The following is a 14803-nucleotide window of genomic DNA, read 5'->3' on the forward strand; positions in this document are numbered from 1 at the left end:
CTGGCCCTGCCAAAGGGAATCCAAGTCAGTGTCCTTCAAGCCTCTATACAATACCTCCCAGTAAAAAACAGCTCCAAAAATGACCCTGACCCCCAGGGCATGACCTTGGAGCTGCTAAGTCACCTGGTATAGTGACTACTGATGAACTTCATGACCACCTACATCTGTTAGCTGTATTAAAGATGAAGTGTCACTGAGGCTGTGACCCAGAGAGGACAAAAGGATATGGCCATCCCCAAAATTTGAAGGCTGCTGAAGGAAGGAGCAACCCTGTTAGGTGATCCCATCAGAACCCCAACACAACCTTCTAGTGTGGTCATGCCTTTGCCTCTGAGAAGGCTCACAGTTTTCTGTGTCCTCGAGGAGGCCTGCACCCCACTCCACGAAGATGGGGATGGAAAGCACAGGGCTGAGAAGGGTCCACCAAGCACTGATACACTTCAACCCCTTCACCTTCCAGGGTGCCTCCTGCTTCACTCAGTTAGCACTGCATCCCTCATCCCTAGAGATGCTTACCCCAAGTTGTTAGCACAACACAAAGAAGCTGGATGCAGGGGAAGCTTGAGGTGTAGCTAGTGTCTATATCAACCCTGCCCTTTCCATCGGAGCTGTGATCTCATTATAATAGCCACTGCAGAGGTTGGCTGATTTAAAGCTTTTGGTAGTATTCTCGTCAACCCTGGACCCTTCCTTGGCCAACGCTTTGCAGACAGCATGGTATTCTAAGATCTGGGGATAGTGCTGGAACAGAAAGTGGTCCTCTTGGGCCCTGACGGTGTTATTTGGCTTTATCCTGCTTGGCTGCTTCTGGTACTGCAGTCTCCCGTCTCCTGGAGAGCTTCCCTGCCTGTGTGACTATGAGCAAATCCCAGCTCTCAATGCCACAGAACCTCCTTTGTAACCGACTCACTTTTTCTGGACTCCCTGGGCAGCCTTACACTGTCTTTGTTCCCTGGGCCTTTCCCTCTGTAGTGCTGGAAGAAAATGCCTGTATGAGGACACAGTGCCTATTAGCATGCGTTGGAGGGAAGTTGGTCCTCCGAGGATGGGATGTGGCTACAGCTGCTTCACAGGGCACCACCAGCCTTCCTTCATGATGGTCTCCACTTGACAGTAACCAAAATCCACTCCCCCTGGAAAGCCATTTTAAGACCTGCTGGGGGATGTCTTTCTGTACGCTGTGAATATATGTTGTTCCCATTGGTTAATAAATAAGCTGCTTTGGCCTAGGGTAAGGCAGCTTAGAGGCAGGTGGGAAATCCAAGGAGAGAGACAGGAAAGAGAAAGGAAGAGTCTGGAGAGACCCTAGCCTGCCTCCCAAGGAGCAACATGCCAGCAGACTAGTAATGCCACAGCCATGTAGCAAAACATAGATTAATAGAAATGGGTTAATTTAAGATGATAGAGCTAGCTAGCAAGAAACTTAAGCTATTGGCCATCCAGTTTGTAATTAATATAAGCCTGCGAGATTATTTTTATTAGTAGCTGTGGAAGACCTATGCAGAAGCCCAGCTATAGCCTGCCTCCTTGCCTTGCGTATCACACAGCACACACTCTGAACCCTGAGAGTACCATGAGGTGGAGCACAAGTGTGCAGAGAGGAAGGAGAGGTCAGGACAAACAGCTGCCAGGAGAAAGTGCCTGCAGTACAGCCTGTGTGGACCCTGGTGTAGCTCACAGGCTGTATTTGAAAAGGACTTCGGGGGAGGGGACCAGAAGGTAGTCCTCCCTGAGTAGGACAGACATACAGGCAGGACTCCACTGACCTTCCACTCTTACCCTCAGGACTGAAAAGGAGAGAAAGCACCTTTGGTCATCATTGCTTCTGTGTCCCAGAAGCACATACAGAAAGCAATACCATTTCCCAGCCGTGGCAAAGGTTGCCCTGTTCTTTTTTGTCTTGGTTTCCATACCTGCTAGTGCACTGACCAGGAAGTAGGCTGTTGCAAAGAGCTTCTGGTTGCTGACCTCGTCCTTCGGGCCAGGATGCTCACCCTGTACCCTGCACCCCACCAGCTGCAGGAAGGCTGTGAGGTCCTGCTGCTGACTGTCTGTTAGCTCCTTCATCGCCAATATAGCCTGCGAGGACCAGAGGCCACCGGCCATATCATCACACTACAGTGCAGAACGGGGAGAAAGGCCACGGTGAAGCAGAACCCACTCAAGTACAAGCAGCTGGGCCTCTGTCCTCCCCCAACCTTCCCAACACTCCGTGCACGTCACCTTCCCCAGGGAAAGCAAGCACTGAGCCCTTGTCTGTGCTGTGACGCTAGCTATGGGCCTAAATGTCCTCCAAAGGACACACTAAGCTGAGCCTTGCCCAAGTACTATCCAAGGAAAGGGGGGAGAGTCATGCAGGAAATGTTGGGCAGAGAGAACCTTCCAGACCAAGCCAGGTTATGGAGTTTTACCAGAAACAGGGACAAGTAGCTACATACCAAACTGATGAATGGGACATGAAAGCAGCATCCTTTCCTGGTTCTCACACTCTTAAAAACAGCCCTCTAAACCTAGTGTGTCCCCAACCTACCTTGGCAGCTTTACCCATCCCCACAGGGCTGCTCTGGGGTGGGATGGCACTGCCCATGAGCCAGTTCCGATCTCCCGGGTTGTCTCCACTCTATGTAAGTACCCTGCATCCCTTCTGACACCCACCAGCGGGCTGATGCTCTGCCAGCATCTGACAGGGCAGCTGCTACTTGCTCTACAAGGGACCAGCCTGACATTTTTCTCTAGGAAGGAGCTATTTAATGAAGCAGAAGTCATGGGATTCTGAGACATTTGTGCTCTTCCTAGGGTTAAGCCTGCATCCTCCAGAAGGCAAACCAGGTCCTCCGTGCTCTCCAGCACAATCTCATTTCAAGAGGGAAGATAACGTGAGTCTTTTTCTGGACACCTAAAGCATTTGAGCAGTACGGAAAGGAGGGTGGAAATGTCACAGTGAAAATTTCCAAAGCTTCAGCCTCATTAAGTTTAAAAAATCTGAGCTGATGGAGGGTGAGCAGCTGGCGTGTCCCCCGAAATCTGGCTGTTGCAAAACAAAGTAATAAACACCTACTTATCTGTGTTCTAAATGGGACAGACTAACAGGCTCTGCCACATAGCCCCTTCACTGTGACCTGAATACATGTCCGCCTGCAGTCTCAGGACGGGGCCAGTTTGGAATGAGTCTTTGCAGGCAGAATTAAGGTGAGAGTCTCAAAGTAAGAGCACCCTATATCCAGTAATGGTGAGCCTTAATGAGCTTTGTGTCTAGAGAAGACCTCAACAAACAAAGGGGGACCGACAGAAGAGCGATGTAGCCACAAGCCAAGGAATGGCAGGCGCCCCCAGAAACTGCAGGCAACAAGGATTCTCTCCTAGCTCTTTCAGAGGGGCGTGGCCCTGCTGCCACTGTCAACTCTGGATCCTGCCCTCCAGGTCTGTAAGAGAATCCATCTCTGCTATGTTTAAGCGCCAAGCCTGTGGTCATTTGTTATAGCTCTAAGAAAGTCACTTATCCCTCTCTGCCTGATGTCGGCCTCAAGTTTTAGGGTCAAAAGGAGGTAGTGAAACTTAATTTATGTCATATTACCCCAAAGCCTGTCCTGAGGGGTCTAGCCTGTGCACATTTTCAGAGCAACCAGGTACAAACCCCAACTCAACACCCTCCCCTGCCAGCGATCCCCCACCCTCACCACTAGTCCCCCAGCCCCCCACCCCCACCACCACCCCAACCCCAACCCCCTCATCCCCACCACTAATCCCCCACCCCTGCCTCACCACTTGCTCCAGGGCCTTAAGGAGTTCCTCATCGAACAGGACTTTCTGCAGGAGACGGGACAGCGCCATCTGCTGCTGAGCAGGTAACACTGCGAAGGGCTGGAAGCTCCTCTCTAGGTGCACAGACGCTGTGGACCAGAGCACATAGATGCAGGGTCAGGCCTAGCTCACAACCTGCCTCTCAGTCATCAGTCCTTCCAAAGGACTCCAGGTTCAGAGTTGGTACCTGAGTGATTCTCAAGAACCAGGGAAGCTACAGGAAAGGAAGCAGGGACAGGGGAGCCCGCTTTGACACCCCAGGCCTCACCCTTCTCTGCCCACGCAGTGCTAAGCTTGACCAGGTAGTGCCTGGAAGCCACTTACGTTCTTCTTTGGCATGATGCCTATGGAAACGCATCTCAAGGCTGAATCACTAAGCATGAGGCACACGGGTCCCCAGACACATCCTTCCCAGCGCTGCCTAGAAATGCCCTGCAGTTTGGCATGCTTTCCTTTTCCATGCATGGTCAAAGGGCCGGTACTCTGCGTTCATGACAAACATGGCTTCCACTTCCCTCCCTGTGCCCTTCACTCCTGCTCAAGATGAGCACAGAGTGTATACTCTGCTGTGCTGCTCGCATCCTCCTCAGGGGGCTTGGAAGCCTGTGCCCTGTAATCCTCTTCTCTTTCCCGAGGACAGTCAAAAGTTCCTAGTAAATTAAGCCAAAAAAGATGGGCTGAGATGGTGCTTTCCTACCGAGGGCTGCGTGCTGATACAGAAATGCATGGCCTTGCTGATGGAGGTCTAGGAAACAACTGCTAAAAGCCCTACAGGTTGAACACACAATGCCTGAGTCACATCGTCGGACACTCCCCTTTGTGAGACCCTGCCTGAAAAGAAGGGCTGTCCTGGTTAGCCTAGAATCTGGGGGCTCAAACACCAGGCCAGACCTCCCAATCCACCTGCCACCATCCCCAGCTGCCCAGGACACTCCAGCCAATAGGAGGCTGACTCGGCTTGGAGCGGTGGGGAAGGAGATCCAGCCTACATCTTCTGCAGGGCAACTTCAGCTCAGCCACAACCATTTCTTGCAAGTAGATGCCTCAAATTCAGTCAACCTTTGTTCCAGGAAAGATCTACCTTAACTCCGGGTTTCCATCACCCTGTTCTCCAATACTGACAATTTGTAACCGGAACAGCATCCTTTGCTTAGGGATTTACTGAAGTCCCAGGGAGGGAGGAAGCTTTTCTTGCTATGCAAGGCAGAGCATATTCTGAGCCAGCCCCGGCTTCTCCTAAGCTCTTACCTCATCACATGTTTCTCCTTTTTCTCACCCAGTTCCCCCTACTGCCCACTGCTCTCCTGCACTCAGCAAAGCAAACTAATTCTAAAGCGACAAGCTATGTGGAGCAAAGAGGATTACCATGGCCAGTTCAGAGGTACAGCCCCTCCGCCATGTGGGTGAGCTGCCGCCATGGTTTTTACCATGCTGACAAAGAGCAGCCTGCCAGGCAGTGAAGCTCAGAATGTAACAAAACTGATACAGATCCTGAGGTCTCCAGCCCTGCTCATCACTGGCCATTCTCAGTAGTCCATTAGGGTTCTGTGGTTACAGGAAAAGAGAACTGTCAGGTACCTGACCAGGGCACTCCCTGGCCTCCCACACTGACCCACCTAGGGTCTCTCCATTCTCCAAAACAGCACCCGAGACCTGGTCCTCCCCAAGATTCAAGGGGATCTTGAAGGCCACATCACCTCTTGGGAAAGAGGGTTCACATCTCCATCGGGCCATAACCGTGCTGCAGACAATACCTTGTTTTAAAATATGTAGTGGCCCATCTTGGGAAGAGATCTCTTGACCCCCATCTGGCATGTCCAGGAATGCAAATTCTCTGTAGGCCATGGGGTCCAAGTAGACATAGTCAACTTTCCTCTCGTGCTCAAAGCCACCATGTTTCCCTTGCAGGAGACAGAATTCTGTAGCGGGGAGAAAAGCCCAAGTCGGACATGGGTTAGCACAGCTCATACTCATCTCAGACTCACCTTTACATGGCTCAGGCTGTGTTAAGACACACAGGAAGGCCTTTGCTCCTTTGCCTCTGCTTTTGAGACAGTCTGGTGGCGTGAATGAGAAATACTTCCCATGGCCTCATCATTTGAGCGTTTGGTCCCCAGCTGTGGGACTGTTTAGGAGGTGCAGCCTCGCTGGAGGAAGGACGTCACTGGGGGTCGGCTCAGAGTTATACCCTTGAGCTAATGTCATCCAGTGAGATCTCACCTTCCTGTCCCTGCTGACATGCCTCCACCCCTCCATGATGGACTCTTCTCTACCTGGAACTGTAAGCCAAATTAAACTCTCTCTCCCTTGATTTGCCTTTGGTCACAGTGTTTTGTCACAGCACCAGAAAAATAACCAGTAAAGAGGTTTACTATGCAGCCCAGGCTGACCTCTAACCCTAAATCCTCCTGCCTCAGCCTCCCAAGTGCTGGGATTACAGACATGTGTTACCATGTCTGCTCACCTGAGGATGTTTACGCTCGGTCTGATGAAGTGTAGTGTGGCTGACAAAATATTCCTGCACTACAGCAAGCTTAGGCGCACCCAAGGGCTCCCTCTGTGTCCTTGTCCTCTGAGATGAGCACAGGGAAGACACCTCTCCTGGAGGGTGTGCCGCAACTTCAGGGGAGGACCAGAAAACCCTAGGTCTGTTCTCCACCATTTCCTCACATTCCTTCACTGTAAAATGTTTGGGGTTTCACATCCTAATGCCGCCACGGTGAGAGAGAGTCAGAGAAGGACTCCTGCTGAAGCAGAGCCCAAGAGGCCACCTTTCAGCACAAGTGCTGTGGGCCAGGAGCTAGATACCCTAGATACGAGCGGCACTGGGCGCAGGGCTCAGGAGGGCAGGGTTGTCTCCAGACAATGGATCAGCTTTGGGCAGACCAGTGGGCAGTGGTGTAGGGGATAAGAGATCAAAGGGGCGTATTTGCCCGGGCAAAGCTCATCCTGAGAACAGAGGCCACCACGGAGAGCATTTGGGCAGGTGACTGGAATGCTCCGATTGTGGCTCAAATCCTCACTACTGACTGCACTGCAAGGTGGAAGAGGAGGACACGGGGCTCCTGAATACGTGGGTGAGAAGAAGGGGACTGCTTAGGACTGGAAGGCAGGGTGAGAACAGCATCACTGCTGGGGACATCAGATCCAGTTCACACTGGAGGATGAGCAAATGGCCGCTGCACACGTGCAAGCTCCGTTCCAGAGTGATGAATGGTGCCTCTGATTAGACCCAGGAGAGACGTGTGAGGAAGGGGTTCATGGCCGCTGAGAACACAGAAGGATGGAGTCGGCTTCTCAGTGATTCACAAGACAGCTAGGGTAGCTGTCCAGGGTAACCCTGCCATAGCCAGGAAGCATGGGCAGGCACCTGCTTCCGCTTCCCATAGCCAGGAGGCATGGGCAGGCACCTCCTTCCGGCTCCCATAGGCAGGAGGCAGGAGCAGGCACCTCCCTCTGCTTCCCATAGGCAGGAAGCATGGGCAGGCACCTCCTTCCGCTTCCCATGGGCAGGAGGCATGGACAGGTACCTCCTTCTGACTCCCACAGACAGGAAGCATGGACAGGCACCTCCTTCCGGCACCCACAGACAGGAAGCATGGGCAGGCACCTCCTTCCGGCTCCCACAGGTTTGCTAATGGGACTATATATGCAAGAACATTTCCATGTGGAGAGTGACAGGAAATGCAGATGGGTAGGAACGGGGAGAAAAGCAGAACTATAGTGGTTATGGACCCAGCCACAACAGGCAAAGGTGGGCGCTCAACAGAGGAGAAAGCCTGGGGAGCGGCCTCCAAGGCCAGGGCCTGGGAAATGAGCCGAAGACAGGGATGGGGGATGGGGGAGACAGCAGAACCCAGAAAGCGCGAAGGGAGAAGGAAGCTCCAGGGGAAAACAGGCCACCCCAAATGAGCTGCAGGCAGCTTGGCAGGAAAGAGCTTGCCCGGTCTCTTGCCACCGAGGACCCTCCCAGAGCTCATAGCCATCCCCTCACGTGGGCCACGTTGTCACGGGCCTTAGAGAAACGACACATTGACAGTAGTTAAATATAGAAATAAAAGCACTAGGAACGAATTGATAAAAGAGCTGCCGTTATATGCACACAATGGAATACTACCCATTCGTGAAAAGGAAACCCACGCATACATCTGGAGAACATTAAACCCCAGGCGAAAGAAGACAGACACTGTGTGATCGCGTTCATGTGTAGATTCTAGAATAGTAAATCTCACGAAGCAGAGAAAAACAGTGGTCATCAGGGCCATGAAGTAGATGAAATAGAAACACACGGGCTAAATGACCCCAAGTTCCAGTTATGAGGAAGCTTTTTATCATCAAATACACAGACTTGTGACAAGCATTAGCAATGCTGTTGCCATGGAAACAAATGTGTGGGTTAAAATGACCGCTAGGGTTAAAAGAGTGAAGCTGGGGGTCCTGGGACTGAGAAATAAAAGGACCGCAGCTCAGCAGTTAGGGGCACTGGCTGCTCTTCCAGAGAACCTGGGTTTGGCTCCCAGCACCCACGTGGCGGTTCACAACTATCCCTACCTCTAGTTCCAGGGGGTCTGATGCCCTCGCCTCTGACCTCCTCCAGGCACACATATGGTGCGTATACATTCACGTAGGCCAGACTCTCATACACATAAAATAATCATCAGCAACAACAAAATAAACTCCGACCTCCACAGCATCAGCAGCGATACTTGGTTGTTATCTGACTTAGAATCAGCTTGGGTGCTCAACAACAGATGAGCAGATCAAGGAAACATGGCACATTTACAGAAAGGAATATTACTCAGCCATTGAACAGATAAAATTCTATCGTGTAGGACAACGTGGACGAACCCGGGAAATAGTGTGTGGGGAACATAGGTCAGACACAGAAAGACACACACCACATTCCCTCGCTCATGCCAAGTCCAAAGGATGCTGTTCTCCCAGGAGACCGAGAAAGGGATGGATCGGGCTGGGCAGAGAGGGCACACAGCCTCAGCTGGATGGGAGGAAGCAGTGGGTAGCAGTGTAGTATAGATTGTAAAGCAGTCTGTGAGGTTATCGAATGCTCTTATCAAAAGAAATGATAAATGTGGGACAGCAAGGTGGCTCAGTGGGTACAGATGACAGCCACCAAGCCTGACAGCCTGAGTTGTGTCCCCTGGACCCAAATGGAGAAGGAGAAAACTGACTCCTACAGGCAACCCATGGCACGGATCCACACACTCATGTAATGCACAAACGCAAATACATAAATGTAATCATTTACAAAGGACTCAACTAAAACTAATATAGCCTACATGCAAGCACATGCACACCCTCCAAAAAATGCCAATAATGTGGCGAACTGGCTGGGTAGATTAGTGTGGGCGTGGTAATCACAGTGAATATGCTAGCAGAGTATTGTAATAGCTAAGATATTTAGTGTTTACCAACTGAGCCTCACGAAAGCAGGGGAAAGTATCCCAGTGACCCATCAGTCAAAACCACCCGAGAGGCCCCGGAGCATCCGCACCCGATTGAACCGTACAAGTGCACATTGACACTGCTCATCATACACTGATACTGCAGCAATCTGATCGCCTTCAGGTGTGTTTGAGCACGAACAGACAGAAGGGGAGAAGGGTGAGGAGAAAGGAGAGACGGAAGGGAAGGAAGAGGGGGAGGAAAAGAAAAGGAGGAGGAGAAGAAAGTAGTGGGGGGTACCTGGGTGTGGTAGCATGAGCCTGTGATCCCGTATTTGGAGGTGGAGGAAAGAGAATGAGGAGTTAGTTCAAGGCCATCCTCAGCAAGGCCAGGCTGGGCTACATAAGACTCTCTCAACTCTTTTGTAATGTTGTGAACTAGTTGCAATGGGGATGTAGGTGCCACCCCAGTATTCGGAGCAGCCCAGGTTTCCCTTACCTAGCATCCTTGATCAGTTTTTAAAAACGGACACAATGTCACCTCAGGCAAATCATTTCCGCTTCCCAGAGCACAGATGAACAAGCCAGTGAGGGGCGCTCAGTGTTTTGTCCCAGGCCTGATCATGCCCTCAAATGCACGTGGGTTGGGTGACATTGGTGACCTGCCGCCCACCTTTGCAGCAGAGCTGGGTAGCATGTCGCGTGGTCTTCGTGAGAGTCGGCACAGACTCACAGAGGCCGACCCACCTTACCCACCTCACCAAAGACAAACAGACATGTGTGTAGTCTATTCTCGAGGGCAAAGGTCACACTTAACAAGAGTGCACAGTGAAATGCCCATAGCTGCTCATCTTCCAGCCTCAGCGGCTGTGACAGCCAGCGGCATTCTTTACCTCTACCCCCAGCACACACACTCCCTTACGCCATTTTGGAAGGCCTGGGAAGGGGCCTTGTGCATTAGCACAGTGGTTCTCAGCCTTCCTAACGCTGCGACCCTTTAATACAGGTCCGCATGCTGTGGTGACCCCCAACCATAACATTATTTTCATTGCTACTTCATAACTGTAATTTTGCTACTTTTATGAATAGTAATGTAAAAACCTGTGTTTTCCAATGGTCTTAGGCAACCCCTGTGAAAGGGGTGTCAACCCACAGGTTGAGAACCACTGATCTGGAGTCAGCAGAAAGCTCTAAGAAAGGACAGCCCTTATTTTCTTCTACTGATAGCAATGACATGTGAGGCCCAGAGCAAGGTCAAGTCGCAGTATGGGCTTCACGCTGGGAGGGAGGGTGGAGTCACGGTGAGGACAGGGTTAACAGATAAGTCAGGGTGGTTGTGAGTTACCACTGTCCTGGGCACTTCCCAGGCCTCAGGAAGTGGGTGGCACTGTTTGGGAAGGCTTAAGAGGTGTGGCCTTGTTGGGGGAGGTCTGCTTCATGCTTACAGCAAAGGATGTGAGCGCTCAGCACCCTGTTCCCGCTGTCCTGCCCAACGTGGTGGGCTTCCTTCCCTCAGGACGCGTAAGCCCAAACAAACCCTTTCTTCTAGGCGGTGTCCAGTCATGGTGCTTTGTCATGGCAACAGAAAAGTAACTCCATGGGGCCTTAACCTGGGAAGACTCAACAGCTTCCCAGGAGGTCTGGCCGGCTGCAGAGCGCATGCTCCCCCCACAGCCACAGTGACATCTGAGGAGCATGCAGCCCCTGGCTTCCCTCCGCCCTCTCCCCAGTGCCCCCAGATCCTCTGACACCCTCACACTCCTCTGATGCCCCCTTCTTCTCTTTCTGCCAGGGCGAGCCTCACAAGGACTCACCAAACTGGCCGTCCTGTTTCACATACAGCTCGATGATGCCACAGGCGATGGTGGTGGCAGCAGGGATCTCCAGCACCACATTGGTGTCCTTCACGAGGGTCCCGTCCTCCATTGCTGACACCTGCGGGCGAAACATGTACCCCTTGTGTGCTCAAGAAGCACTCTTGGCTTCTTCCCACCACCCCTCTGCCCAGCCTCCTAAGAATGCTGGGGAAATAACCACAGAGCTAAGGCAGGAGAAGGAGACAGCTGGCACTGATATCTGGTGGCATGGGGAAGATGGCTGTGCATGGGGTAGGAAGCCACACCACAGGACATTGTTTGGACAACAACATACTTAGTATTGTACTACTGTGGGCCCACAATAAGGTGATTAATGGAACCAAAATGTTTCTGTCTCCTAGTGCCATCCTGGGCACTGTAACATCACTGCAGGATGCATCATTCATGTCTATGGTGATGCCACTAACAGCTCCCTGGGCACCTACAGTCACTGTCAGCAGGGAACACGTGATAATTATAAATGACTATGCTACTATGCATATACACTAGACTAGATCCTTAACATCGCATCTTACAGTATTTTCAGAATATATCCCATATAGTAGGAAGGGAAGGGAAGGGAAGGGAAGGGAAGGGAAGGGAAGGGAAGGGAAGGAGGGAGGGAGGGAGGGAGGGAGGGAGGGAGGGAGGGAGGAAGGAAGGAAGGAAGGAAGGAAGGAAGGAAGGAAGGAAGGAAGGAAGGAAGGAAGGAAGGAAGGAAGAGAACTATAAACTGTGCAGAGGTAGGCTGGCAGTAGCCTCGTACATCTCAGGTTCACTGCATCCCCCAGGTCCACCATGAAACCCTGCAGACACCTAGGCCTACATAAATTATTCCGCAGTGTGACATCACCACCAACAAAATTACCTGGTGATGGGTAGCTCAGAGCATAGCTAAGTGATATATGACTGCGGATAAATAAGATCAGTTTCCAATTCCCTTCCCAGGCTTTGAGAAACAATTTTGAAATCCCGGTGAAAATCCCAACAGGATCAAAGCTGGGCTGGGAAACGCTCGCTGAACTGTTCCCACACCTGTGGATGATGCTCTGTGCACAGACAGGCAGGCAGAGCCGGGAGGACATGCAGACGGAGAGGCTGCAAGACAGACAGGAGGAAGAGGGATGGGCAGGGCTGGGGTAGCAGGCAGGCAAGAGCCCCTCCCACAGCACACCAGGAACAGGAAGCCGGAGATCCATTTGTCCAGACACTGGACACAGAGCACAGCTTGGCGATCTGCGCCTGGTTACGAGGATTTGCTCCGAATCAAGAAGCAGCAGCAGCAGCTGGGCTTCCAGCCCCCAGGAGCAGAGCTTCAGCGGGTGGTGACCATGGGCAGAAGTGTCAGCAGGGCCAGCTGAAGCCACCTCGATCAGGTCCTCCTTCCCCCGCTGTGGTCCAGCCTCTCACCTGCCTACCCAGCCGCCCCAGACCTAGACTTATAACCAGGCCCCTTATCATCCCAGGCCCCTGCCAAATACAGCCTCCTGGGTCTTCTAGAAAAAGCCAGCACTACCAAGAAGGAAACTCTGGAGAAGATTACAGACCCTGCAGCCGGCTGAGGGAAAACAGTTCAGGGCTAATGAGCCAGCTCCAGGGTCAGCTTGCAATCTGGAAGAAACAGTAAATGACAGATAGATAGATAGATAGATAGATAGATAGATAGATAGATAGATAGATAGATAGATAGATAGATAGATAGATGATAGACAGACAGATCCTCTTGTTCCTGGCCCAGCTAGAGCCTGACTAAACAATCCCCTTGACGGAAGCACTCTCCTTCCATAAGGGACAGTGCCTGGCCCAGGCCCAGCTAGTCACTAGGCCCGTGGTTCTCAACCTTCCTAATGCTGTGACCCTTTAATGCAGTCCCTCATGTTGGGGTGACCCCCAACCATAAAATGACTTTCCTTGCTACTTCATAAGTGTAATTTTGCTCCAGTTATGAATCATGACATAAATCTTTCTGGAGATAGAGGTTTGTCGACGAGGGTCACGACCCACAGGTTGAGAACAGCTGCACTAGCGCTCTATTGCCCCCGCTTGAGAAACGGATGCGACCCACAGGGTCTGGTGAGGTCCAGCCCCGGAGCACTCTTTCCCTGCACTGTGGCAAATCTGAAGAAAGCCTGGAGCCACCAGCTCCATGGGGAAGAAGACTCCGCTTTTCTGGGTGGCTCACAAACATCAAGTCCTGAGTCCCATGGTAACTGAGGCCAGATGCCTCAAAGCGCTTAGTTCCATGAGCCAGGGAGGTCTTGTTTACCAGAGCCAGCTTGAGTTCCCTTTCTAACTCTCTGCAGGATGAGTTCTGACTGAGGAAGACACCAGAAAAGGAGCCCGTGGGGAAAGGTCTCCAGGCGGGGACGCGGCCGCAGCACCTGCACAGTCTTGGTCTGGATCCCCACCATGCCTCCACACTTCTCCTCTGTCTGCACATGCTCAGAGATCACACACTTCTGCGTGGTCACAATCTTCTGTGTCAGCACACACAGGACCTCGTTCCTCCTCTCTAGCACCTGCTGGAGCACCGGGTTGTCCAGATTAATTGTTCTGAAAAAGAAAAGTGGTCATGAGTCACCCCATCGCTCCAGGGAGACCGAGGCAGGGACCAGAATCTCCTCTTGTGGCTGGAAGAGAGAACAGGGAAGGATAGGTTTCATGCTTTTCCTGGTGAGGAAAGAGGAGGCAGGTTCTCTAGAATGGCTTTAGCCAAGCTCTCCTGTGGCCACTCAGACCAGGTGAGGGACAGGCTGGACACTGGAGGAAGTACCGAGGAATTGTATAATCTTATAACAAAGTCCCCAACAGCCACACTGGTTTCAGTGAAGAACAATGGAAAGCCATCTATGGGAGAGCTGCCGCCCATCCTCCTGGGTGGGCTGGGGATGGGCATAGGGGTAGCAGACATGGTAGCCAGACATCCTTCCTCCTCCGAAGCCCAGGGTCCTTATGATGAGAGGCACAGTGGCTCCTCACACAGGAGAGGTGGCGTTAAGTGCGAGCTGTAGCAGGAGACCAGACTGGAGCTGAGAAGGGACTCGGGAAGAAAGCAGAACCTCCGTAGGGTTTCTATCACAGCCATTTGGTCTGCAGCTGCCTCAGGCCACCAGCATGGTTCCCCATCCCGAGCCACTTAAAATTCTGTAGAATTGCAAGGCCGGACCTCCCTTCCAGCTGTAACTTGGTGCTTAAAAGCCAGTGAGGGGACAAGCTCCTTGGAGACCCCAGTTAACACCACGGCCGTGGAAGGGTGGGAAAAACACCAGATCCCAGGTACGGCCAGCATAGGAAGAAAAGGCTCATTCTAGACTACAAGGACCTCTGAGGTCAGTCACCTGCAAGCTCAGCACCCCTCCCCGGCCACTAAGGGGCCGGTGCTCCATCCTAGGTACACTCAGGGTTCCCAGGGCATTAACCAGTTCATGACCCCCAGAGGAATAGACACAAAGTGGCTTATCCACACCATGGGACTGGTCGGCCATGGGAAGGAGTCAGCTCCAACACATGCTACCATGTGAAGGAACTTAACCCTCATGCCAAGCAATGTCAGCCTCCATCAAAAGACAAACACGGCAAGATTCCATATCTAGGAAAGATCTAGAATGGACAAAGTCACAATGATAGTGAAGACTGGAGTGCTGGGCTGGAGGGTGGGGGAATCAGGGAAGACTAATCGCTTAATGGCTGTAGAATTCTGGTTTGAGGTGGTGGAACATTCCAGAGATGGAGAGCAGTGGCGGC

At 52.1% G+C, this 14803-nt stretch overlaps 1 protein-coding gene across 2 annotated transcripts in view; it reads right to left on the reverse strand.

The window, feature by feature from the left end:
• Positions 1–14803, reverse strand: part of Gsdme (gasdermin E) — a 69363-nt gene that overhangs the window by 18043 nt on the left and 36517 nt on the right. Inside the window, exons 4-8 of one of the 2 annotated variants that reach the window (XM_076566780.1) lie at positions 13441–13612; positions 11018–11138; positions 5556–5720; positions 3763–3890; positions 1914–2079 (exon numbers count right to left, since the gene is read on the reverse strand). In XM_076566780.1, coding sequence (XP_076422895.1) covers positions 1914–2079; positions 3763–3890; positions 5556–5720; positions 11018–11138; positions 13441–13612 — 752 coding nt within the window. Of the gene's footprint in view, positions 1–1913; positions 2116–3762; positions 3891–5555; positions 5721–11017; positions 11139–13440; positions 13613–14803 lie in introns of both variants that reach the window. The other variant, XM_006982184.4, reaches the window with a different exon arrangement.

The sequence above is a fragment of the Peromyscus maniculatus genome, chromosome 3 (genome assembly GCF_049852395.1).
Source record: "Peromyscus maniculatus bairdii isolate BWxNUB_F1_BW_parent chromosome 3, HU_Pman_BW_mat_3.1, whole genome shotgun sequence".
NCBI classification, from domain to species: domain Eukaryota; kingdom Metazoa; phylum Chordata; class Mammalia; order Rodentia; family Cricetidae; genus Peromyscus; species Peromyscus maniculatus.